Source organism: Gymnogyps californianus, chromosome 9, assembly GCF_018139145.2.
Source record: "Gymnogyps californianus isolate 813 chromosome 9, ASM1813914v2, whole genome shotgun sequence".
Taxonomy (NCBI): Eukaryota; Metazoa; Chordata; class Aves; order Accipitriformes; family Cathartidae; genus Gymnogyps; species Gymnogyps californianus.
In genome coordinates, this window is record NC_059479.1 from 1,829,033 (window position 1) to 1,855,166 (window position 26,134).

The window sequence follows — 26,134 nt, forward strand, 5'->3', positions numbered from 1 at the left end:
GTGTCGTGGTGCCGGGGCGCGGGGCCCACCCCGGGGGCCGTGGGGAGAGCTCGAAGCGGGCAGCCGGTGCTTCTGCCTGCCCGGGCGGGCTGCCGCGGGCCTCGGCGGGAGGGCGAGGCGCTGCAGAACCCGGCGGCGACCGCTCCCGGCCGGGTCCCCCCCCGCCTCCCCCGGTACTAGGCCGCAGTGGCGACAGCGACCGGCACCACCCCCGGAGGCCGGCCCGGTGCCACGGCAACCGCCCGCCCCGGGGGGGTGGGGCGGAGTGACGCGTCGGTGACGCCGCCGGAAGTGACGCGCGGCGCGGCGGGCGGGGCGGCGGCGGTGCCGGTGTGCGCTCGGCGGTGTCTCCTTTTCCTCAGTCACGGCTCCGGCTCGGCCTCCCCGCGCCGCCATGTCCGCCCCCGGCAGCGGCGGCGAGTTCGGGAACCCGCTGAGGAAGTTCAAGCTCGTCTTTCTGGGCGAGCAGAGCGGTGAGCGGGGCGGCGGCGGCGGCGGGGAGGGGGGCGGGGGCGTCAGGGGCCTGGCGCCGCGGCGGGGGGGGGGGAGCGGTGGTGAGGAGCCGTCACGGGCCTTCCGCTGCGGGGGGCGGTGAGGAGCGGCGATGAGGAACCGCTAAGGGCCCGGAGGGTGGGGGGGGTGGGGAGTGAGGAAGCACTAAAGGTTCCCGGGGTGGGGGGTGGGGGGGTGACGGGACCCGTGAGGGTCTTGCGGCGGCGGAGGAACCGGTAAGGGCCTTTCTCTGCCCGGGGGGGGGGGGGGGGGGAGGCGGTGATGAGCCGTCCGGGGCCCCCGCGGGGGGCGTCGGCCGGAGGGCTCCCGCCCGAGGGAGGGGCGGCCCCGCCGTGGTCCGGCCTTAGGCCTCAGGCGGCGGGAGGCGCGGGCCCGGCGAGCGCCCGGGTCCCCGTTTCCGCCGGTCAGCTTGCCCGGCGGGCCTGGCTACCCGCCTGCCGGGGCCGGGCCTCCTCCCGGGGCTGGCCCGCAGTGCGCCCGCAGCCGTGCTGTGGGGAGGCGCGGGGCTTGGCGGGGCCGGGCGGGCGGCCGGGCCTTGCTGGCGTCTGGGAGAACTGCGGTGGCTCTGGGGCCGCTGCTCCGCCCCGCGTGTGGTGTCTCTGGCCGCGTCCACACCGAGTGTGCGGCATAGGCTGGAGAGAGAAAATAAATGGCAGAGCAGCGCTGCTTGTATAGCATGGCTGCTGCCTCCCTGACATCGTCGTTTTTTTGTTTTACCTGGAAGTTGACTCCCTTTTGTACCCCTTTCCTCATAATACGTGGATGAGTTGTATCTTTTTCTTGAAATTGTGGTATTCTTTGCTGTATTACTCTCTTTAGATCTCTTACTGCTTACCTCCTCCTCGGTCCCAGAACTGTAGGTCTTGGAGGAATTTCCAGAAGTTGTCTAATTCCCCTGCCTTACCAAGGCGGGATTGACATTGCTGCTGATAGACATTTATCCAACCTGTTTTTAACCCTCTCCAATGTTCACAATTTCACAACCTTTCTAGGCAATTTATTCCTTTTCCCTCTTCTCTTTCATCCATGTCCTTTGAATTTTCCTTGGACTTCCTCCAGCTTCCTGAGAGAGAATCAGAGCTCTTACCTTTGGTTCCCATTTCTTGTCAGTTCTGCACTTAGTCTCTTGATTATATTTGGCGACGTAAATTTAAAGTTTTTAAGCAAGCCACCGAAGTTTACTCTGTATCTAAAATGTTGTTATGAAGAAAGGATGTAAGTCTTGAATGTTGCTTTTCTATCCAGCCAGAGGCAGCTAAACAGTGTCCTGGACATCACCATGTCTTGTTTTGATGATTATGCCTGTAAGTCCTAGACTTGGTGATTACATAAGTAGCAAAATATGAGTAACAAAGCAGATTTATTGCTTGCTTAAAGCAAACAAATAATTCTTTGTCATGTGCATCACAACGTACCTAACTTGAGGACCAAGTTTTCGTCATGATTAATTTTTGACCTACTGAGATTGATTTGGCTTAACATACTTCTGTCACTTTGTGAATGACTTTCTTAGCTGGTTATTTCACAGCAGTGTGTAGCTGGGAAATAGCCTTAGATTGGCAGCTTCATGCTGATGATCGGCGCTGCCAGCGTGCCACTCCCAAAGCAGTGGTTATTTTTTTCCACTGCTGCTTGAAAGTAATTTTTCTCTTCTTTTGTAGTTGGAAAGACCTCTCTGATCACCAGGTTTATGTATGACAGTTTTGACAATACTTATCAGGTATGTGGTAGTCTTTTTTTTTTTTTTTTTTTAAATATATATATATATGGGTAAATCTATTCCCTGCTATTAAAATGTATGCCTGTGAGAACTGTTAGGGCCAAGCACATTTCTCCATGAGATGTCAGTTCAATATCATATTTAAGGTTGTAACGTGCCTTGAAATGGAGATGAGACTTCATGATTAAGCCCAAGCATCTAGTACGATGTCAGGAAATACAGTGTACAAAAAAAGAAGCAAGGTTTAGATCCTGTCTGGATATGTGAGAAGCCTTGAGGAAAACAGGGAGGAACATTGGTTTATGGGGTTGGCTAACAGAGAAGGTGATGGTCAGGATGCCTGACGATGGATATGGAAGTCTCGGGAAGCAGAATGAATAAGATGTGAACATGCTTATGTTAGTTCTTGGTCTCTAGTGTCGTTAGAGGCTTTCCATTTAAGTAGGAGTAGTTGAGTCCAGAGTGTATAGATAGATCTGCAAGAAGTCAACATGGTATATTCTCTCTCTCTCAATTTTTTTTATTATTACTATTTTTTTAACTAAAAGGCTATAGATAGGAAAAGTCTTGGCAGGGAAAGAGTAGGGTTGGGATGAAGAGGCTGCAGATGAAAAGCTGAAGATGTGTAAGAAGCCTGAAGATTTCAGGAAGAGTTAGCTGCATCAAAAGCACTTAGTGGTATTTCAAAGGAATACCAAATCTCTTTAAAGAAGATGAGACTAGGGTGTTACCTTTTAATTCAGGCCAGAAAGAGTTACTGGTTTAGACTCGGGTAATTTTAAGCTGGAAAAAGAAGAGAAGATTGTTTTCTTGAGGACAAGTCATTCACTGGAACTGGATCCTCTTGTGCTTTCTGTATTTCTTTTCCTGACTTTTGTAAGGTGCTCTCATAGATTTATCTGCTTATTGTAGTTGCTATAAATTGTGTCCTGACTGCAGAAAATAGGACTCCCAGGAATACGTACTCACTACAGAAATAGACTGTTGGGGTCTCTTCTAATGTTAAATGGTTCACATTCTGATGGAGACCTTCCAGAGCACATTATGCTGCCTGTATTTGTTAAGGCTGGAGATAATCTGTCTGAAATACTAAAATCTGTTACGTCAGTAACCTGTCTCCTGTTTCCCAGGGTTATGATGGGCTAGGACATCTGCTTGATTTAGGTGCCTGGGAGCACATCTAACTTAGTAAATTACTTTAAATGTCTTTGATCCGGAATTGCTGTACAGCAATGGAAATGTGAATGGAAGGAGGCTTGCAGAGAGAACTGCCTGGGAAATGAAGCTTCCGAATGTCACTGGAAAGGAAGCATGTTCTGAAATGGAAAGCCCCGAATAAACATTGCTTTTTAACTTTCAGCACAGTCGCCCACAATTTATATATGTAATTTGCTCTACCTTTTGGTTATTTCTAAGATGATCATTCTTACCACACTGAATCGCGGTAGACCAGAAGGAGATGCCAGTTCAGATATGATCTGTTTTAAGATGCATGAATGTCTGAGGCTAAAATCGAGACTCAGAGGTTCTTGTGCAGTTGAGAAGTGTTGGAAGAATGATGTGAAATGAAGATGGTGCAGATATCCAGATTGCTTTGTTTTTATCAACTGTATTGAAGGCAAATGACTTCAACAGCTTAGTTATAAGTTTGTGAACATTTCTGATAGTTTGTATAGAAAGATCTGATTTGCAGATGCTTGAAGGCAAGTTGCAGTTACTAATGCTTTTCTTCTTTTCAGGCGACCATTGGAATTGATTTCCTGTCAAAAACAATGTATCTTGAAGATCGCACGGTAAGTGAGGCATCTGTGGGATAGCATGGCAACTGCAGTCATGGGAGCAGCAGTTGCTGTGCGTGCTGTTTCGCCTGGCCGTTCCTCCAATGGCTGCTGAAATCCCACAGCAGCCTTCAGAGGGACAGCCTTTGTTGAATCAAATCACTGACCCACTCTCCCGTTTCTGATGCTTGTTAATATCTGATACCTCTAGAATGAAGTCAAAATCTTTCATGCAAAAGCGGGGCAAGCTAACGTCCATATCCCGGGGAATGGGCTGTCTGTTACATGTGCCTTAGGTGTAGTTTCCTCCCAGAATTTGCAGCTCTGCCTCTGGGATTGTCACTATAAATGGGTCTGAGCAGACCCCAGGCAGTTCCAAGTCTTGCAGTCATTCATGATTACCAGCGGTGGCATAGTTCCTCCTCGTAGAAAGGCTCCTTTTGTAACACAGTTCTGATGTACTGTTAATAAAGCAATTTTGGATTTAGCTTGCATGAGATTCCTTTTTGCATAAAGAGATCCCTCACATCCCTCTCCTGTCTTTCAGTAGTTGTCTTTTCATTAGTTCATGTTTTGCTAGTACTTTCCTTTTGCTAGTTTTACTGCTGCCTGAGAAGTATGAAACTGTTGTGGGGAGGAAGGGGCCCGTGGTGTGGTGGAAGTCCTTTGTGTTGCTTTGGGTCTGTTGCTTCTGAAGAAGTCTCAGCCCAGTGTGTGTGGTGAGTTTCCTGAGTGCTTCTCTGCCATCGTACCAGTGATTCACTATTAGAAAAGACCTTGCTTAATCTTTGTTTGGGAGAAACTACTTGGATAACATTCTTCGATGGTTCTGGCAGTGGCAGAAGAAGAAAAAGATCTTGGGAATGCTGCTTGACACCTGTGAAGGCAAGTTGGAATGCCTGTATGCTGTTTTCAGCAGTGTAGTCTTGATGTCTTGTGGTTGTGTGGGTCAGGATTTCATTCACCTGCTGGCCCGCTATCCAGAAAATACCATTTTCTTTCCAATGTTGGATATACTGTTAGCTTTCCTGGTTATGTAAGTGGTCCACAGAGCCCATAAAGCCTGTTTAAATAACAGAGAGATGTTGAATGTAGATAAGAGGAGGGAGGAATACAAGCACACAAGCTAGGAAAATTCAGACATTGAAATAATTTCTCAGATATGGCTAATGCTGTATTTTGCAATAGACTTTGACTGCTGGGCTTGAAATGAAGAATGCTAAGCCTCTAACTGCGGTGTATGCTTTTGCATGTTTGATATGTCCTTACACCAAATCATATATCGTGAAATTATACCTGTGCTAGTTCCCTCAGCTCTGAATATGGCCTGGGTAGCATGTGCAGAAGGGACAAATATATGTGGAGTTTGGTTCTTCAAAACCATCTCCAGTAGCCTCCCACAGAGGGCAATTGTAAGTACGCCATTCCCAGCATGTTGCCAGTGCATTGGGACCTGCGGCGTTAAGTGAACTGGGGCCACGAGAAGCCCCATCCTCAGTCCCGACTGTCAGGCTACCAGTTCTGTGTTACAACTACAACCTCATTCTTGAAAGACCGAGTAGTATTTCCTTTTCTGTGTCTCGATATCTTCCCAGACTTGTTGGATTTAAGCACGAGATAAGCCAGTCTAGAGCGTTTGCTGTTGTGGCTTGCACCCCGCTACTCTGTTTCACCACATCAGGCTTTCCAGCGGGTTAATCAGTAGCGGGGTGATGTAGTCCTTACGGTTAGGAGTCACTGCATCTGGCTAGCTGTAGGCTGCAGTCTGCTTGTGTGGCCATTATAGCCAGAGTCCTGACGTGGCAGGATACACTGAGGTATGTATGCTTATTTCCCTGGTTAGCAGATGGTGTGAGAAGGTATTTTTTAGGGATATCTTGGTTTTATGATTAAATGGAAGAGCATGTGTGTGAGTTATTAATGGGTCTGTGGAGGGAGGGAGGTTTCTCAGACGTGCTAGGCTGAGGTTGCTGCAAGAATGCGGTTAGAAGTATCGTTGGCACTTTTCACATTTCTGTTCCATTTCAACTTTCCTTTTGTTGCATTATTTTTGCCTTGCAATTTTTTTCTTTTTATTTCACTTGAGTTTTGGTTTTGTTTTCCATTTTCCTGCTCTTCCCCTTCCCTCTTCCCCTACACTTTTCCATTTCCCAGATCAGGCTGCAGCTGTGGGATACAGCCGGCCAGGAGAGGTTCCGCAGCCTCATTCCCAGCTACATCCGTGACTCTGCTGTGGCTGTCATTGTCTTTGACATTACAAGTAGGTATTGAGCCGGAGTGTCTGCAGGGACCTTGCTTTTAACATGTGCCTTCTGTGCATTGGAAGTGGTGGTGTTACTGAAAAGAACTAAGATAGGCCATTGGCCTCAGGACCGTAGGTGTTTCATGGGCAGAGGGGAAGTAGCTGAGCATCTTCCGCCACAACCAATGGTAACCCCGTCCCATAATACAGAAACTGGGGAACTGGAAAACTCTGGTCTGCTCAAAGCTCAAACGATGGAAGTGATACGCAGAGGATTGGCAGGTAGGTGAATAGGGATTGTGACTTCTTGTGTGTCTGTGCTGATTGGAATGAAAGGTGATTGGTAGGCTTTGGAAGGCTTTATACTTTTTCTGGTTTGGGCTTTTTTTTTTTTTTTTTTAAACCTCAGAATGAATTTTTTTTTTCCTTTCTGGGTAACGAGAGAGATAATACAAGTAACAACTTCAGATGCCAAAGCAAAGGAACACTGTCAGAGTAGGTAAAACAGTACAACGCCCATTTAGATAAAAGCTATGTAGTGACTTCTGAGGATTTAAGACTCCCATTTCATTGAAGAAGAGAGCTGGCAATTTATACAAGTAATGAGAGAGCTTCTGAAAGAGAAGAGATTTAACTACCATAATTTCTAAAGAATAAACAAGCTTAGAGGGAAATTCTCTATAACTCTCGGCATGAATGTTTTAGTATAAAATGTGAAGATACAAATACAATTATTTCATTATAACTCCTTGTTATTGATTCCACTTGATCTGGCTCTTTCGGTTGAGCTACCGTATCAGCATAAATATCTAGACAGGATTTATACCAGTGAGCCAACACCATGTGGACAAAGTCTAAGTAAAGAACGTAGTGCAGATGAAAAACCTCTGGCCCACCTTAATTCTGTCACAAACTCTAGGTTATAGTGAGGTTTTACGGACCAGGGGTTTGTTTCGCTTCGGTTAACTGAAGTGCTTAACAAATAGTAGACTTCTGTTATGATTTATCTTGCATACTGAGGGCAAATAATTACATGGTCTTTCTCCCAGTCCTGTAGCTTAAGTAGCTGACTCTGGGAGGATTTCTCGTTTGGTGCAAACTAATGTAAAACTGAAATGATCTGTTTGGGGTTTGAGGAGCGTTGAGATGTGCACATGATGACTTATGCTGGGAACTCATCTAGGTGAGGCAGCGTGGCAGGCTGCATGGGTTGGCATCTTTGCTCCCCACTGTTGTGACAGGTAGAGGATGCTGTTTATCCAGGCAGGTGGAAACATCTTGCCAGCCTAGGCTGTTCTTAACAGCTTCCAGACATGTCAAAAATAATTAAGTGAGAGCTGATCTCATCATACTTTGGTAATGGTCTGATCTTTTCAGGTAATTTCATTTTTTCTTGTTACTGCTCTTTGTTCTATTCTTAGTGACTGAGAAGCTTTTAGTTTTCATGTGTTATTGAAGGAACATGCTCATGTACTTCTGAGGGCATGATGATGGTGAGCACTAGTGCAATTAGGAAAACACAATTTCCTTTACCACGCTGAAGAGCTATATATTTGCATTGTGTTTAGTGGTAACTGTATTTGGGAACCTCAAGTAGTCTCCTGTAAGTTAATGCTGGTCATGGTAGTGTAAAATAGGGACAGTCCCATGGGACATACTTAAGTACCAGCCAAGATACTCTTAGCTAGTGGAGAAAAACTGTTAGCTAGCATGGGGGGAGCTGAGAAGAAAAAGAGAAATTGCTTAGTTATTGTTAATCTGCTGGGCATCTTGAAATGCAAGTGGCCTGTGGAGAGATCCATGGTGAAAGTCCATACTGGAACTTGGGCCCCTTTCTGAACAAGTTACCTTGTTTCTTAGAGGGGCTGGGTTAATTCTTGGTTGAGGACCTTTCATCTTTCCAGACTGGTAGAGTCATTAGCACACTGTCATGTTTGAGTGGGTTATTTATATTTTCTCTTCCCCTCCAAAATGGGTGCACATAAACTTTGACTTCTAAAAATGAGAAGCCACAGAAATACTGCAGCTAACTTTCTCAGGTCACTTCAGGGGTACCTGCATACTAGCTGAAGGCCTTCCCTCAAATAGTATTACCCCTCACTACAACAAAATTACCGGGGCCGGTTCTTCCCCAGTTCTGTCGTAGTTCCTCTAGTTGCCTTTTTGACTGTGAGTCTGGAGGTGGGAGTGTTTAAATCACCACCCTGGTAAACTTTCTGGGTGAATAGTCTGGTGTAGCAGCAATGTCTTGGGGACTATGTGGAAGCTTGTTGTGAAGTCCAGAAGCAAGAGCCAGAAGCTGTCGTTACCAATCTGACCTTCCAGCACTGGTGTAATATTGTCCAGGTGCTTGGAGTTTGTCACCCTGAGTTTCCTGGGGTAATGAAGAGCCCTGACTTTTGCTACTGTAATCAAGGCTGCCTTCAAAATGAAGCATGAGCTAATTGCTTTAACTATAAGCCCTAATCTTCCTTAAGCCCCAGGGCATCAGATCTACATACCCTGATGTGGATACGATGTTATTTTGAATCTGCTTGTAGCAAGACACTTTGCAGACATGTGCTCTGTCCAGCTTCTATTTCTCTTCTAAACAAGCCAATTATTGGTGCTTCTGAAACTGCTTTCTCCCTGGTAGCCAGTCTCCTGCAAGCTGCCGTATTAACTCTGTGCATAAACAGCTGCTCTCCCTCATTGCTGAACAAGTGGCTTTGTGAGCACATCTAACCGATCCATGTAATTAAGCTGGGAACCAGCGTCTGCCCTCCTATGAAATTCGTGCCTGTTGAGAACGCCAACAGCAATCTTGTTTTCTGGCAGTGTAGCGCTACTTGTACAGCTAGCCGTGTGGGCTAATGACTTGGAAGGAAATAGTATCACTCCCAATTGTGAAAAGCTTTTGTTTAGCTTTCACTGTGGTAGCTGGGCATGTTTTGACCATTGCTGTTTCAAATAGGCAGGTCCCAGACCTTAGAGCTATCATATGTAATAGGTCGATTTGTGTTTGGGCATAGTTCTGGAGATCAAACTGTACCTCTCATAGCATTTGTGCTTGTTTCTGACTCTTGTGCTTATCTGAAAGGGAGAACCCAATGCCCTTTGTGTCACGTGAAGCCTACAGTGTGTAACATTTGCTTTTGTTTCTGCTGGAACTTAAGTTATTGATTGCCTTAATCTTGCATGAAAATCCCCATTGCTGTCTTCTGGATGCTTGATGCTGGAGAATGGATGCTGTCTTACTACGTGGTGTCTGCGCTGAGGGAATTGCCCAGAAAGCTTTGATCTGAGATGCTCTAGGCTAGGAGTCCTGTGGAGAGCCTTCCTGGGTAGACCAGGAAGACCAGCTCTGTATTACTTGTTAGCTGCCGCTATCAGCAATGAGGTAGTAGCCATAACCTAGAGCTCTTTGGGAATAGCAGATTCTCTAGACAAGCAAAGGAGCTAATTAAAGCACATGATCTACAGACAGAGTCAGAAAAGCCAGCGTCTGTGGTGTTTGGATATTTGGGGCAAGATTACAAGGTCAGCCTCAGCTTCTCAGACTGAGCTGCATACAGTTAATTCTAGAAATGGCCTTTTCTCTAAAGGACAGTTTCCTCCTTTTCTCTCTTGCTCTCTCTCTCTCTCTTTCTCTCTGCTCTCCCTGGCCTGGTACCAGCAGGTTCGGCTGCAGCTTTGGGACACAGCAGGCCAGGAGCGGTTCCGCAGTCTCATTCCCAGCTACATCCGCGACTCCACTATTGCTGTGGTAGTCTATGACATTACAAGTGAGTGATGCTTTGGTGTCTCGTTATTTGAAATACTACACGTAAGCAGAACTAATAAGTTACAACCAGAAGTTCTGCAAAAAGATGATTAACATTAGAAATGTTTTTTCCCCGCGCTGTTTTTCTGTCTGAGCGGAAAACAATTTACGGGTCATTTGTATGTGGTGTGGGGAGATTTGGAGAAGCACCTGAGTACAGGCATAGCATTCTCCCTCTCTGAAAAGAAGTTTTATCCTCAGCACTCCCATTTGATTCTTCCCTACAGACTTGAATTCTTTCCAGCAAACCTCCAAGTGGATTGATGATGTTCGGACAGAGAGAGGAAGCGATGTCATCATCATGTTGGTGGGGAACAAAACTGACCTGGCAGACAAGAGGTAATGGAGGGGAGCTGGCAGCCTTGCTGCCCTGACCAGTAAAAGCAAGGAACTGGCTGGCTAGTCTGTATTCAGAACAACTGTTGATTTTAAACGAAGCGTAAATAGCTTGTCATGAAATTCAGATTTCTGGTTTCAGCATATGCAAAGTTATTCCCTTTTGTTTTTCTACAAATAGTTTTGGTTAAAACAAACCCACCTAAAAAAAATTCCTTTTACTTAATCTCTATACCATGTTTCTCAATAGTGGGTTTTGTCCGATTTTTCTTTTCAAGCTGAGATAAAGCCAAAAAGATGTCTTGCAAAAGCAAGGAAATCTGCCTTTTTTCAGTAATCCTATTTACATGACTCTTTCTGCATGTGCAACTGTACGTTCATAGTAATGTTTCTTCTTGTTACAAGATGCAGCATGAGCTTTTACAGTGTCAATCTAAAAGGTTTCCCTCTGAGCATAAATGTCATGTCATACCTGATACAAACTGTGATGTTGTGGATGTGAGAGGAAACTAGATTAGCAAAAGCAGACTTCCCCAAGAGATGTAAAAAGTTAATTAGACTCTTAAAATCACGTGGACTTAATGTTTTGGGACATGTCATAAAGCATTTTGCTTTTAAAACTCTTAATCCTACCACACCACTTCAACAACATAACCAATGTAATAGCTTCTTAGAAGATGACAGGCTTGCGCTTTTGTATTTCTATTTCAAATTCTTCTCTTGATTGTTGATTTAGCAAAAATTTCATTTACTGTTTTCGGAGATTTTTCATTCTTTATAAAGACATGAGAAACAGTGTAGATAAGGGAAGATTTTTATTTTAATGGTTAGTGTCAGTAGTAGTTGGCAAAGGGAAGACAGAGTAAGCCATGCAGTTCCTTAGAGTCCCAATACTTTAAACTGAAACATCTTCACATACACCAGGTACTCTAAAATGTGTGCTTCGTATGTCATAAGCCATATGAAGTATTGAAATGATGGGGAATTTTTATCTGATGCAAAAGAAAGCATCTCAAAAAGGCAGAACTGGGAAACACCTGGACCTCACAGTGAAATGAGGTCTTACAAAATCAAACCCTTATCCTTTGGCTGGTCACGAGACACTTCTGATCAAAAGATAACAGCTGGAAAAGCCTTACAGGTGGAACATTAATAGTGCAAGATCTTTCTGAGAAAACGTTATCTGAACTGCCTGTTTGTTTACTCTGTTTCTTGGGATGATGGGCCTCATAGGGTTCTGACTGTTCCATTGTTGGATGCTATCACATTTTATATTCTAAACCTTGCTTTACGCACTCCTGCAGTGTACATATTGCTTCAGAACGTATTGTGATGTGGTTTTTCCCTTGTGGTTTCAATGTTGTCCAAATGCTCGTATGAGACAATACCCAGCATCCCCGGCTGCACAAACTGGTGTCAGGAGATGCTTTTTGCCCTTTGTCCCTGTGCAAGTCATGCTGTTAGTTTTTAGTTTGCCATGCCTAGCAGGAAAAGCGCAGACTATTCTAATACCGGCAAGTTGTTTGAGTCAGTGGGGAAAAGGATAGAGTTAGGCTCCAACTGGGCACTGTGTGGGCTTTGTTCTGATGGTTCTTACAGAAATGTGTTCTGTGTCTTCCACGCAGACCACCTTAATCTTGGCAACTATTTGGCTTTTCCCACTTCCAGGGGGAGGCCGTTCTAAGTGTCCTGTGCCTTGCGCTTTGGAAATATTGGTAAAACTTGGTGCTCAGAGCTGCAGAAGTATGATGAAAATGTGTATAGCTGATTTGGATTAAGAATTCCAGGTGGCAGATCTGGTCTCTGAAATCAGTTTACAAAAGCAACGGAGCAAAATCCAAGATGCTCTACTTGAGCCAGCTCTGGATGTTGACCGCTTCGTATCTCTTATGCCCTCCTGGGAGCTAGAAATAACTGCAGCTCCCTAACTGAATAACCTGGTATTTAGATTTGAGGCTTTCTGATTTCTATCAAAATCCAATTTCATGTGGAACTGGAAAACCCAATGGGATAATTTCAGCCTTGGATTATTTCCTGATAGTACATAAGTGAAGTAGAGTGTGTGTGCAGGACAGCTGGCCCAGCACTGTCATAAGAATTAAAAATACCAGAAAATTGTTTGAAACGTAGCTACAGTTGACGTTCATGTAGCACTAGAAATTCTTATTTTAGAAGTTTAATGTAAGTGGCAGTAGTTCTGGTCTAGGCTAGAATTCGGAATTACGGTGTATATCCAGGTATCAGTAAAAGAAGCTGCCTTGCCTTTCTTTTAAAAGGAAGTTAGATTTGTGTCAGGCTGAAATACTGGGCCTTTTAAGGCTGGACAAAGCCACAGCGTCAGTCTGAGCTTGGTCACATTTTTTAAAATAGAATACAGCGTATTGGAAGCCATTCATCCTATGGTAAAAACCAAGTGATGATGCAAGTTAAGTTCTGAGGCCAAAAAGCTGAACTAAAAATAACACTGTTCTTATTTGGTGCAGCCTGTTAAGTTTTTCTTCCCTGTTAATGTTGCTTCAGTTGGTGGCTGGCTTTTTCCTGCAGTTTTCTTTTTATCATTTTTGGACTATTTTTCTTTGGTTTGGTTTTTCTTTTCTGTGATTTGTTCTCGTTGCTGTAGACAGGTTTCTATAGAGGAGGGTGAGAGAAAAGCCCAAGAACTGAATATGATGTATGTTGAAACCAGTGCTAAAGCAGGATATAATGTGAAACAGGTATGTACAGGGTATTGACCAGAGAAGCATGTGCAGGTGCTTGCTCGCAAGCAGCAGCCTAGCACTTGCTGTTGCACTGCACGTGCTGCTGGAGCCTTTCTGAAATCTTTCTGTAACCTCACGGAGTTCCCTTCTGTTGACTTTTGGGAAACTGCTTTTTGTATCAGGTGCAGCATATGGGGATTCTTCCTTCCCTTGAGGATGCTGTGAATGAGGCTCAAATGTACTGCACAAACTTCATCCTGTGCTGATCATCCGTTATTAATAGTCATAAGTGCAGGCGTTCCCTGGGTAACTTACCTGAGGTGGTTTCATTCTTAGCTGGAGGACCTGGGGGTCTTAAAGACTCAGAGGTCCTGAGGTCTCCATTGGTGGACTGTGCACTCTTGTAAGGGGTGGTGAAGCTCCACTGAAGGGCGTCTCGGTCACAGACATCTCTAACTCTTCCTGTCTGTTCTTCCTTTCTGTCTTTCTGCTTCTGTTTGCATCTTTGTCCAGGCAAATCACTACAGAAGAAGGTGAACAGAGAGCCAAAGAGCTGAATGTGATGTTTATTGAGACCAGTGCAAAGACTGGATACAATGTGAAACAGGTAGATCAATGTTCTGTTCTAAAGACAGGAAATCTGTACTTTACTGCTCTGTGTGTGTATGCTTCTGCTTGGGGTTCATGTTCCATCAGATATTTGCTTGTGTTGTTTAATGTCAACCCCTGAAATGCTTCTTGCCCAATGATCACTGCTCCTGCTTTATGTAGTGGAAGCTCCTTTCCTGTCAAGTCAATGATTCCCTGTTAAGCAAACTTACCTTGAAAGAAAGGAGAATCTAAAACCAGAATGCGCTGAGGGATAGGAATGGCACTATTTTGTGCAGCCAAACGTGATTTTGTACATTCCCATTGCTTTTGTTAACAGTTAATGCACTGTTTTCTAAAAGCAGTGTTGACATCAGTCAGGATAATTGCTTATGCTGATGCACTAGAGTAGAAGTTCCTGCTTCTGTTTGCAAGCCGCAGAGGAAGATCTTAGAATAGTTGAGGTTGGAAGGGGTCTCTGGAGATCGTCTAGTCCAACTCTCATGCTCAGAGCAGGCTGCCCAGAGCTGACTCCAGTTGAGTTTCGAATATCTCAAAGGATAGAGACTCCATCTCTCCAGGCAACCTGTCACAGTGTTTGGCTATCCGTACACTAAAAAAAACTTTAAACTTTTTTCTTATGTTTAAACAGAATTTCTTGTATTTCAGTCTGTGCCCATTGCCTCTTGCTATAAGCTTGTGATTCCGCTCTCCACTAGTTCAGGAATCGTTCTGAAGCGTGACAGAACTTGGGGAGTAAGGCAGCCATAAGGTCCAGGGGTCTGCAGGGAGCATAAGTACAGCTGGTGTCATACTTACCAGTTTGCTGCATGCCAGCTGGTTAGGAGAACCTCACAGTGGGATTAGGAGACTTTGGTTTTGTTTCTTTGGGCTATTCTGGATTGAATCCACTTTAGTCTTTGGTTCTAAATTACTGTTGCTTTATTTGCCTAGCGGGTGTTTGCAGTGAGAACTTCTGTGACTAAAAGGATGCTAACTGCAGCACCTTGCAGGTACCTCAGTGGCTTGATTTTGCAAGTAACGCAATTTGGAGGTGTGGATGAGAAGCCCCTGCCAAGCTACTGTGAGGAGAATAATCATTAGCTGGTGATTCCTCTAGTTCTTTATGCAGCACTTTTCACCAGACTGCCTAGCAGTGTCTGTATTGTGTTAGCTGCTGCATTAATGTCAGCAGGAGGAGCTCTAAGCATTGACTTGAAAAATTATGCAAAACCATTTTCTGGTTTTTATGGGGATATGATAGTCCTTCCCAGCTCTAGCACACCCTTAGTAACTTAAATGCAGCTCACTTGAGCCGGCTGTTCTGCTCAGACATGGCTGTTTTGCAGCAGGACTGAACTGAAAGGATGGGCTGTAAAACCTCAGTTATTCCATGGACTTCTTAAACCTTCGGTCTCTTGCGAGGTTGCTTATCAGAAGTCTAGAGTTGTGCACTGTAACATTGCTGTGTGCAAAAGCAGCTGAGGTTGGAAATGGTAAATGACATGCTTCCTGAGCGCAGGAGGGAATTGTTCTATGCATCCCTGGAAGAACTGTTACTAATTAATTCCCTGTTCTGTTCAAGTAGAAACAGGTAAAATAAAACTGTCTGTTTTGTAGGCATTGAATAACTTCTTTAATAAAACCTGTTAAATTTCTTAGGTAAAATTCTCGTGGCATTTGTTGATCGTTGCTTTGCTTGCTAAAGTACCCACATAACAAGTTTGTACAATTCAGACCCTAAGATCTGCTGTAAAGCAATGGTTTTTAACATGCATTTTTTTCGGACAAGGCTTCAGCTTTACCTATTGCTACTTTTCAGCTTTTCCGTCGTGTGGCTGCTGCCTTACCTGGGATGGACAGCACACCAGAGAAGAGCAAAGAAGACAGTATCCTTGCTTTCTCATCAGTAACTTTTCCTGTTCTCATAGAATTTGGCAATTATCTTTTGTTAGGTTGGGCTTACTGACTTTTTGGCACATTGTGGGGATGGGTCTTACTGGGGTTTTGCAGAGAGATGGCTGAAATAGCCGGTATAGAGTGGTGCTTGCCTATGGGCGTAAATTGAGGACCCTGCTTGCAGCCTATATATAAATGTACGCAACTACTTATAACAGCAAGCACAAGTTTTGCTTTCTCCACTTAAGCTTAGGATAAAATCTGCATGGTTTTAAGATACCATGATACTTTCCTCTTTTTGCACAGGGCTGTCTTGTGTGCAGACCTGTCTGATTGGGTCCTGTCCTCTAAATGTTGTGACATACTGAGTCCACTGGTTTTGCAGTTAACCCTGTTCAGGCAGGATATGCTCTGCTCTGCTCAAACACCTGCCCTTATCAAGAAGGGACACCTTTTCAGATACTGATCCCTTTCTGTGTTCTCCTTGTTTTTCCTTGAGCCAGGTGATTTCTTTAACTTGTATCCTGCAGTGATTGACATCAAACTAGAGAAACCTCCTGAGCAGCCAGTAACGGAGAGCGGGTGCTCCTGCTAACAGGCCCGTTCTGTAGCAGCACATTCCCCAACCGGCCAGTCTCACTGAAGAACATCACCGCTCATTGGCTAGGCAACCCTACTTTGTGGGCTGAAAAACCAGTCTACTAAGCGAGCGAACTCCCTGTTTACTGGTGGGGAGCAGCCCCGGCCGCCCCTCTTACTGCATGGTATGAGCCCCGAGTGCAGAATGAGTGTTCTGTCTTTTATTTTATTTTTTTATGTTGTTGCACTTTGGCACTGTGGTGCCCTTTACACTCTCTCTTTTCCTCTCCTTCTCCCCCTCTTCCCCACCTTGAGCCTGTCTGCTCAGATGTATCTTGTGAATGCAATGGAAAAGCCACCAAGTTAGGGAAGACAAAAATAAAGCTTGGGGGTGGGCTTTCCACCTTCCTTACTGCCTTGCATCTTAACTAGTTCCCTGTTCACTCCAGCACTGTCTTTGTCCTGCATCCCCACTTCCTCTGTTGAGAGGCTGCTCCTTTTAAACCAGTCAGTTTGACTTGGCCTTGCCTTTTTGGACAATACAGGTTATCTGTTTCTAGGCTTTCGCTTCCTGCAGGGCACACACAATATTAGCTCTTCAGTTTCTCCTTTCTGTGGATGATCTTGGCTGACTCTTGCTCACGACTTCTGAGTTTTGCCCCTCGTGTTACACACAGCACTGGAAACCCCCAAACTCTGATAGCTTTGGCCTTCTTGCTCCCGTTTGCGTAGCAGAGACACCCCACTGACTGCTCTCCTCAGTTGGAATATCTTCCCATCCAGAGGACGTTGGCGCTCGGTGAGTGTTGGCTGTCGGATGTGGGGAAGGAAGAGGATACAGAGGCTTTGCAGCGTGAGGCTGGGTGGGGAGAGATCCTCAGGGTGGTTTGTAGAGACCTGGGTCCTGTCTGTCAACAGCAAAAGCAGTTACCCGAAATCCATCACTACAAGGGCAATGCCTGCCCTGGGAGTCATGGATGCTGTTCAGGCTCCTTTCCTAGTCTCTGTTCTCCTGTTCGTCGTCACATAGACTGGGAGCTTCTTCACGTGGAGCAGGAGAGCTACAGCAGATGGAAGGCCAGTGGTAGCTGTTCTACTCTCATACCTAGGTTGCTGCTGGATGAAATCCTACATAGCTGCTTCTGCCTTTGTGGTAGACTTCTGGGGGATGGGGCTAGTAGCCATTTCACTTTTGGAATAGTCTTAAGCTGTAACATGGCCAAAACTGAGATGAGTAGTGGCAGGGATTTATTGTCGGGCTTGGGTAGAGGAATGGAGGAATGTATGCTGCTGAAGTGAATTTTGGTGTCAGTTCTTGACCTTGGAGGTTGGGAAATACATCCTCTTCCCCCTGCCCCTGGTTTCTAATTATGTTAATAGAGCTTTTCAGAGACTTTTACTGGGGGCTTTTCATCCATCTGTCCTAACCAGAAGTCTGTAGGTTTGTTGACAGCGAGGAGAATAAAACAGTCGGATGGCTCTAAGCCATTCACTGTTCTTTTCATCACCCGGCCTATGTCATGCTGACAGGGGGGATGCCAGCGGGCAGGAGAGCGACTGACCGCAGTGTGACGGGTGGGGACACCAGCGTTCGGTGGTGCGTGGCACTCCCCTAGCAGGATGCCTGTCGGTCACTGACACGGCGTGCGCACTTTGAAGCCTGCGGGCCGTCGAGGGAGGGGAAGGGGCAGCCTCGGGACTGGGAGCTTGGCTTACTGGCGGCAAGTCACCTCGCTGCTGGTGGCTGACCTGTTGTTCCCCAGAGCCCTGTCCCTTTCCCTCCGGGTGAGCTGGCCTGCAGGAGGAAGCTGGGATGTGGTTTCCCATTTCACTCTGGAGTGTTTCCCCCACCCCTTACCCCCAGTCCGAGCTGGCGGAGCTGGGTCCCAGCACCGGCGGGAAGCTCAGCTCCCTCCTCTGTACATACCCCTGTTGTGTGGGAATTGCTGATGTTTGTCGGTGTGTCCGTGTCTGCTGTAGAACAGGTTTTGCTGTCCCCTTCTCACGGGCAGGTGTGCGCTGCTCTGCTGTCGTGTTGTTCTGAGTCACGGACCCGGGGGGAGGGAGGGGGGAGACCCTAAGTAATGGGGGGGGGGGGGTAACTAGTGAAATAAAATAGTTCACTTCCCACTGTCTTCTCTATGGATGTGTATAATATTGAGTGTGTGTCTGGCCCTGCTGTCTCCTAGCTGTTAGCCGAGTAAGTGTGACTATTAATATGAGTATGGACTGTCTGACCACAGCCGTGTATCACACTAAATAAAGTTATTTCACCAACACCTTCGCTGTCCTGCTGCCGGAGAGGGGCCTTGGCCTGCCTCTGCTTATTTTACTCGTAGGTTTAACAAGTCTGTCCCGCGTAGGGTAGGGCGGAAGAAGGACGAGCTTACCGCCGTTAAGCGTGGCTTTGGGAGTGGAACGAGAAGAGAAGGGCTTTAAACCGGTCCAGGGGGCGTGGCCCAGCCGTCGGGGGCGTGGCCCATCCCGTTGGCGGCTGCCGGGAGGGGGGCGTGGCAGAGGTGGGGTCCGCCTTCCCGCCGGGCGGGCGGATGGAGCGCCTTCCGGCGGCGGCGGCGGGAAGCGGCGCGGCGGCTGCCAAGGCCCCGCCGTCAGCCTCCGGGCTCCGCCGCCGGGATGCGGTGTGTCCCGCCGCCAGGATGCGGCGTGCACCGGCTCGAGGTGGGCGGCAGCGCCGGGGCGGGGGGGGGTGTCGCTGGGCCGGGGGTGCGGTCCGCCCCGGGAGGGCTCTGAGGGCGGGGGGAGGCCGGGCCGCGCCGCCTCCCCTCAGCGCCTGCCTTCCTCAGCGCCTGCCTTCCTCAGCGGCGGCGTCCCGCTGCTGCCAGGCCGAGGGGGGTGTCACCGGCCCGGGGGCACCGCGGGAGCATTGGTGGCCCCAGCTCCTCTCGAGGGGGTGTGACGGGATCCCCTTCCCCACGCCCTCCCGAGCCTCTTCCTCCCCTGGGGGGTGCGAGGCGTTTTGGGAAGCCGAAGGCAGTGTTCAGCCTTGCTGGCCACAGGGGACCCCCCCCCTCCCACAGGCACCCCGCCAGGGAGGGGTGCAGGGCGTGGGGTGGGAGAGCCTGTCCTGAGCCATCAGCGCTCCCCAGAGTGCCACATCGACATCCCGGACGTGCCAGCGGAGACGGCGTACGACGCGCTGCACGATGTCGAGTATCGATGGAAGTGGGACACCAACGTCATCGACGCGCATGACATCGCCCGGCTGGTTGCCAACGCTGATGTGGGCTACTGTGCCTGTGAGTGGGGGCCGGAGGCCCGAGGTGGACAGGGGAAGGAACTGGCTCTCTTCCACCGAAGTCTTGGCTTGTGTTAAATAGAGGGGTCACCCTGTCCCAGCTGCCTGGCAGGAGAGAGATGTTTGGGGTACAGGACACCACTGGGGACCTCTGCTACAAGAGGTAGTTAATACCACTTGGGCTGGGAAGGGGTAGGGTCGGTGCTGCTTGGAGGTGATGGTGAGATCACTAAGAGGAGGATGCTCGGGCCAGGCTGAAGCCTCTGGAGTGGCTGCATGTCCATGTGGACCCCACGCGCTGTTCAGGCAGGTGAAACAACTTTCTTTCCTCCTTGTTCAGGGCAGTGCCCAAAGCCCTTAAAGAACGGGGATGTGGTGACACTGTGATCCTGGCAGGTCGAGGATGGGTATCACACCATTACCAGCTTCTCTGTCAAACACCTGGTGAGTGACGAGCGGGCTGGGCCTGAAGGCTCTCCCATTACAGTGATCCCGTGAACTGGAGGGTTCTGGGAAGGGCAAAATACTGTCCTAGGGTTGGTCACCAGCTGCACGAATTCACCTGAATTAGGAGTCTGGGATGGTCTCAGGATACAGTGCTGCCTCCCTTAAAGCTGAGCTACACCCAGTCGGTGTCAGTCTCGCAGGAGTGCGGCAGTCTATCTAGACAGCAAGATCCTACCTGTGCCTGGCAGAGCAGTGCTGGAGGGGCCTCTGGTGCCAGAGTGGGACAGGGACAAAGGATTTCAGTACAGGAAGTTTAATTTCACTCTCCTAAAGCAGCTGGCATCATCAGGGGATCTGGGCAAGCAGAAGATGGTCCCATCAAGGAGTTAAATCAGCCTTCTGCCTTTCTCTGTAGTGGGTCCTGAGCCCCTCCTAAGCAGCCAGAAAAGAAACGGAGTCGGTGTTAGTGGTGGCTAGATGAGACCGAGATCTTTTCTAACCTTCCATGGTTGTTTCCCCAGTGCCTCCCTGCTCCTGATCAGATGTTAAAGAAACTGCACAAGGCCTGCATGAAATACCCTGCCTGGAAGCAGCAGCACGACGCAAACATGAAACCCTGGCTGTACCCCCGAGCAGAACAAGCTTCCTCTCTCGGCGCTGTCGGAGCTGGCGCTGCAGCGTGCCGCCTCGCTGGAGAACGTCAATAAGAGCGGCCTGTCCGAAGCGAAGGATGAGAGGGGCGAGCACAGCGGTTCGGAGAACTGATGCTGCTAGCGTCACTGCAGGGAGGAACATTACGTGATGCTGCTCAGGCTCATCCAGTGGTTTACAATAAGGTGGGGGGGGAAGCTTTTAAAGAAAATCTCTGGGTCTGTAGCCTTTTCTCTCGTGGCATGACTGTGTGGATCCAAGCACACCAGCCCCGCTCAGCGCCGAGACTGAACGGGGCCAGGAGCACACGGGCCGCCTGTCCTGACCTGGCCGAGTTACGCTCAGGGAGAGGAGCTGTACAGTACGTTTCTCAGGTGTAACCTGCTGTCCTTTAACACAACACAGCTTGTTCTGGGGCTCTGTTGCTCCAAAAGGTCAAGTTACCTGCAATATCTCTGCCAGTCTGCTTCCCTGGCCAGGGAGTTATTCATTGACAAACTAAAGCTGCTCCAATGCTCGTGACTCTTGGCCTCTATTTTGCAAGTCGCTAAAAAAATCCGATGTTGCTGGACCTGTTGTTTTCCCAGCAGGAATCAGTAATTACCCGTTTGTCCCTCCAGTTCTGGAGGATGAAATGTGACCAGTACAAACCCCATTACTGCTTTGTCAATTAAGATACCCGAGACATGAATGTGTCTTGGGAAAGAATCCACTCTTTCCTGTTAGCCCACAGCCAGTCACGCGGTCAGCGCGATGGCTGCGAAGGCACCCCGCTAATTACCTGTGAGTAATGGCAGGGAGGAAGCTGCCCTAGGCAGGGGAGATCTTCCTGGAGCTCCTGCGAGGGACTGCTCTGAAGCAGGATTCACAGATGGAACATTGAGGTTGTATTTGCAGTCCCCTGTGGAGAGAGTTCAAGGTGCCTCTCGGCTCCTCGGCAGTTGGGGTGTGTGCCAAAAGCCTGATGCGTGCGTTCGATCGCTGTGTTTTCCAGCAGGCAGAGCACGGGGTTGGCTTTGGGGCCAGGGACTGCCCACGGAGCCTTCACCCTGGCACGTCTGAGCACAACAGGGGGAGAAGGGAAGATGGAGCAGTATGAAACGTTGCCTTGCTGCAACCTGAGCATCCTCCTTCCCCAAGGAACATGTAAATGCTGGGAAACCGGTGTGAGACTGGAGAGGCGAATGGCCCATGGGACACAGAGGCCTGTCTCCATAGAAGAGCTCTTAGCTTACCTTCTCAGGGTGTTAAGTGGGGCTTCCAGGATGCTTATTATTTCCCTGGTAGAAAAGCTGTTCTTTTAGTCTGAGTGAAAGTCTCTTTTCTAGTGTATTTTATTCTGCTTCAGCCTGGCTCAGCTTTCTGCCCAGCGGTTCAGCTAAGAGCAGCCTGGCTGGCAGTGCCGAAGTTGTGTCAGGGCTGCTGCTCTTGGCTGTACCAAGCCAGTTGCATTAGTGCCACCACAGACAAAATCCTCCACGGCAGCTCTTGCTCCTGGCAGTGCTGAAACACCGCTCCGGGCTAATCAAGGGCTGACTTCCATCACAGTCAGTGGAAAAACACCCTTAAAACAGAGCTGCACCTCGCCTGGGTCCCACGCTTTCCTCCTACAGGCTGCAAGGGCAACTGGAGCCAACCCGTGTCCCAGCCGTCCGCCCGGCCTTTCCTCGGGGTAGTGCTGAGGGTGGTAACAAACAACCCCCGCACAGAGACTTCCTGCGTGGGAATAAGATGGATTCTGGTTGCTGTACTCGTTTTATTATTTCCGTTATTACAGACAAGCGGAAAACACCGCACAGAAGGCCAGAGCAAGGGCTGTCCTGATGCCATTTACAATGGGGTACTACCATGCATTTGCACGCAGCTTTGCTGATAACTAGCATGTTTTCATCTGTGCTGTCCCAGCACAGGGCACAGCAGGCTTCCTCACCCATCTTTGAGAACAGGGAAGGGGAGAAGTTTACCTCAAAGTGGCGGGGAGTTCTGATGGGAGCACGTGACGGGGACAGGGCTGTGCCAAGTGAAGGAAGCAGGTTCGGCGAGTGAAACCCTTAACCGTGCAAGCTCCGCACCTGAGGGAACCTGGCCAAGTGCCTGCAGCAGTTCAGAAACACACTCCAAGCGTCTCGGTCCTGTGTCGTGGGTGTCGTTAAGCAGCAAAGAGGTACAAACACGCCTTGGCAGACTAGTGCAGCTAGAGATGTGCACTGAGTTTGAGTGGATTTTACTCCCGTTCCTTGAGTCCCAAGCAAACCCAGCAGTGTAGAGCAGAGGTAGGACAGTGGAGAAGGAAAGAGTTTCATGTCACCGCAGAAGTGAACAGGTTCATCTGTTGGAGGACAAAGGCCATGCTCTGCTCAAGCACGCTCAGACCCTCTTGGCCTTACTTCTAGCAATAAGGGTTGGATCCAGAACCGGCAGAGCACTCGTTTTTAAGTCCTGCTAGAACAGAAGCACAGATCTTGCTGGAGAAGCTGCCCTCTGGTACCCACTTCCACATCACCACTGTCAGCTTGTTTCAACACCCAGTTCAAGGAGCCCAGACTAAAGCCCCATCCATCTTCCAGCTAAATAAGACTCTGTTGGCATCCCTCCACGCAGGAAACAGAGCTGATGCCTGCGCAGCCCACAGGACAGTTGTACCTCCAGTGACAGCTGAAACTTGATGTGTCGTCTCACATGTTGAGGAATAGTAGTGGAGAGTTTTTGCAGGACGGCCACTCTGGAGACCCAGCAGACAGCTGCCTACTAGTGAACGGTTCTTTCCTTCTGTCTCTGGTAGTCTGGAAGGGAAAGAGAAGGCCAGGCTGAAAGAGCGGGAGAGGCAGTCGCTGATGGCAAGGGGGAATTAGCCAAAATGTTATAGGAAAACATATATTCTGTTTATACCTCACTAAGTAGAGGCAGTGTTTGCTACCCTCTTGGGTAGCAGCTGGCTTTAAAATAGCATATTTGCACCCCAGCCAGTCATTTCAAGTTATTTTAGGGCATTTAGAATAAAAGTTTGTTTAAAGTCCTCTCTTCCCCTGCTCCATATTTTTCTTCTTTCTTCACTTAAGGGTCAGTTTCCATTTTATGAAGAATCCTTGTTTGGCTTGACTTGACCTCTTCCCCCCCCCCCCCCCTTATATCTATGAACTTTATGGATGCAGAAACTGAGAGTTAATACAGCCTTTTCCTTCACTCAGAATTTAAACGTCCTTAGGGAGGGATAAAAGCCACAAGCAGTGTCCACCACTGGCATAGGTCCACTAGTGACAGAGCTCATTCCTGTGTTATTCAAGGATAAGTAGCTACTTCTACAGCTCTGAAGTTAACATTTCCATTCAACAGTCATCCCACCTTTTAGCACTGTGTTGCTAAGCCCTGCTCCACGGGTTTTTCTATGTGGGCAGCTGAAGCCAATCCTTACTCTTTCGACTTGGTACCTGTCCTGATCCCCAGATCAAAGCCCAGTGTTCTTTCTGATCTGCAGGCTTAACACCGTCTACAACCTTAGACTCATAACCGCTAAGCTCAGGTGGAATTGGCAGGGATGCACGGCAGTCTGCTTCCCAAGGAGAAATGCTGCTAGGTGACTGGACTCGGAGCTAGCAGGCACTTACTGTAGGGGAAGTAACGGACGCGCATGGTGATTTCACGGGCTGTCTTCAGGATCTCCACAGCCTGAAAGCAGAAGAGTTGCTCAGTGACCAGCCTGGGCTGGAGGATAGGAGCGAGGAATGCATCGGTTGTGTGGTGCCACCAGCTGAGCTGGCGCAGGCTGAGAGGCCGGAAGGAGATGGTGCACGCATGGATTCCCCATCCTGTCCCTGCTCCAGCAGCCGGGCCGCAGGAGTGCTCACCTTGCTGTGCTCAATGTCCTGGAAATCCACATCGTTTACCGAGAGCACCTGGTCCCCTTCCTGCAGCCCAGCTCTGTGCGCGTCCGAGTCGGGGATCACCTGCGAAGGGACGAGCAGAGACAGCAGCAGTGACTCTCCGCAGGGCCAGTGCCGCAGCTCCCCTCCCACGCAGCCAAGCCCCAGAGCCTCCCCACGGTGCCCATCCAGCGTGCTCACACGGGACTGCAGCACACCAGCAACACTCCGTGGGCTGGGGAGAGATCAGGAAATGGTGCAGGACCGTCTGGTTGCTGCTTGGTGCGTGGCAAATTACAGCTATGAGTTCAGAGATGCATATAAGGCATATGACAGTCTCCCTGCACACCCAGCTGGCTCAGCAACACTCAAGGGAACAGACAGAACACGGGGAGGGAATGGCAGGACAGACACACCTTAGAGATGAAGATCCCCAGCTGCGAAGCTTTTCCTCCCCGGATGTTGAAGCCCAGCTGTGAGAGAAACCAGCAGTGAAATGCAGTCACTCCCTTTGGCCCAGGACCCTTCCCACTGCTAACGTGTCTCTTCCGCATGGAGCAAAGGTGTTGGTGCTGCAGTGTTCAGCCAGGCAGCAGCAAGCACCAGTCCCTCTCTGCTAACTTCTGGGGCAATCTCACCTTGAATATCCGAGGGGCCCCCTGCTCCCTGTGCTTTATCAGCTCCCCATCCCAAGATGCTGTACTTCTCTGCCTCACCCACAAAGCTTTCTTCTCCCTCTATGGCACGGCCCTTCCCAGCAGGACAGGAGCAATGCCCCACCCGTCCTACCAAGCCCCTGGATGAGGAAAGTACCAGGAACCTGCCCGACCCCCCCTGCCTGCCCTCAGCACGGTAGCTTGCTACGAGGATGCTGTCAACCGGGGATCATCGTAATCCCGCAGCTCGGCCTCTGCATCAACTGATTTTTGCCAGGAAAGGCATTAGGAACGACGGCCGTGAATCCAACACGGGAAACACCACGCCGAAGGAACGACCGGGCAGGACCTGCACCTCCCCACCGAGCCCGTGGGGCTGCGCGGCGGCATCCACCAGGCCGGAACGGGGCCGGGGGGGGTTAAGCGGGGTCTCACCTGCGCCCCGGGAGGCTTCTTGAGGACGATGGTGCGGGGCAGGAACTGGGTGAGCTCGTTGTTGTAGTCGGGGTGGTACACCCTCTGCAAAGCAACGCGCCGGCGGCCGTCAGGCGGCGGGACCGGCCACATACGGACCGGACCGGGCCGGGCCGGGCCGGGCCGGGCCGGGCCGGGCCGCGACCCCCGCCGCTCGCCTGCCCCCAGCCCGGGCTGCCGCCCCCCCCCCCCCCCGTCCCGGCCCCCATCCCCTCACCTCATGCGGCGGCACCCAGGCGGGCGGGCTCTCGTAGGGCGGCAGGAAGACCACCGGGAAGTCATCGTAAGGCAACCGGCCCTCCATGCTGCCGCGCCGCCTGACGGGACGGGACCGCCCCGCCCCTCGCCCCGCCCCGCCGCGCGCCCTGACGCACAGCCCCGCGATTGGCCGGTTGCGGCGCGCGGCCCCGGTTTGAATGTTGGCGGTTGCGGCGGCGCCGCCATCGCAACGGGCAGACGGCGGCTCCAGGTGGGTCCTGCTGCCGCCGGGGCGGGAGGGTCGGTCGGGGCAGCGCTAAGCCCCCGCTCTCCTCAGGCAGGGCCGCCGCCGGGCTGGTGGCCGCCGCGCTCTCCCTTCGCCCGGTGGGGCCCGGGCGTCACGGGGAGCCCGGTGGGGCCTGGTCTGCCGGTGGGC

General features: G+C 49.6%; 3 protein-coding genes across 9 annotated transcripts; 2 read left to right on the top strand and 1 right to left on the bottom strand.

Moving 5' to 3' along the window:
- Nucleotides 1–357: 357 nt before the first annotated feature.
- RAB41 (RAB41, member RAS oncogene family) lies at nt 358–18,213 on the top strand. 6 transcript variants are annotated; one of them, XM_050901531.1, is made up of 9 exons: nt 408–473; nt 2,175–2,233; nt 3,973–4,026; nt 6,166–6,271; nt 9,912–10,017; nt 10,283–10,394; nt 13,604–13,697; nt 15,501–15,567; nt 16,108–18,213. In XM_050901531.1, the coding sequence occupies exons 2-9, from the start codon at nt 2,208–2,210 to the stop codon at nt 16,170–16,172; spliced, it is 630 nt and encodes a 209-aa protein (XP_050757488.1). In that variant the 5' UTR covers nt 408–473; nt 2,175–2,207; the 3' UTR covers nt 16,173–18,213. The 6 variants fall into 6 exon arrangements, with proteins under 6 accessions (XP_050757489.1, XP_050757487.1, XP_050757490.1 ...); XM_050901532.1 differs by lacking the exons at nt 9,912–10,017; nt 13,604–13,697 and adding an exon at nt 13,012–13,105 and having other exon boundaries at nt 358–473; XM_050901530.1 differs by lacking the exon at nt 9,912–10,017 and having other exon boundaries at nt 358–473.
- A 492-nt stretch (nt 18,214–18,705) lies between these two features.
- On the top strand, nt 18,706–21,032 carry STARD10 (StAR related lipid transfer domain containing 10). The gene is given in 5 exon segments (XM_050902008.1): nt 18,706–18,835; nt 19,264–19,413; nt 19,753–19,856; nt 20,381–20,485; nt 20,487–21,032. Coding segments are annotated over 5 exon segments (627 nt in total). The 3' UTR covers nt 20,625–21,032.
- A 1,217-nt stretch (nt 21,033–22,249) lies between these two features.
- PDZD11 (PDZ domain containing 11) lies at nt 22,250–25,804 on the bottom strand. 2 transcript variants are annotated; one of them, XM_050901807.1, is made up of 6 exons: nt 25,718–25,804; nt 25,462–25,545; nt 24,787–24,843; nt 24,356–24,454; nt 24,116–24,176; nt 22,250–23,293 (listed from the first exon to the last, which is right to left on the bottom strand). In XM_050901807.1, the coding sequence occupies exons 1-6, from the start codon at nt 25,802–25,804 to the stop codon at nt 23,259–23,261; spliced, it is 423 nt and encodes a 140-aa protein (XP_050757764.1). In that variant the 3' UTR covers nt 22,250–23,258. The 2 variants fall into 2 exon arrangements, with proteins under 2 accessions (XP_050757764.1, XP_050757767.1); XM_050901810.1 differs by lacking the exon at nt 24,787–24,843.
- Nucleotides 25,805–26,134: the final 330 nt, after the last annotated feature.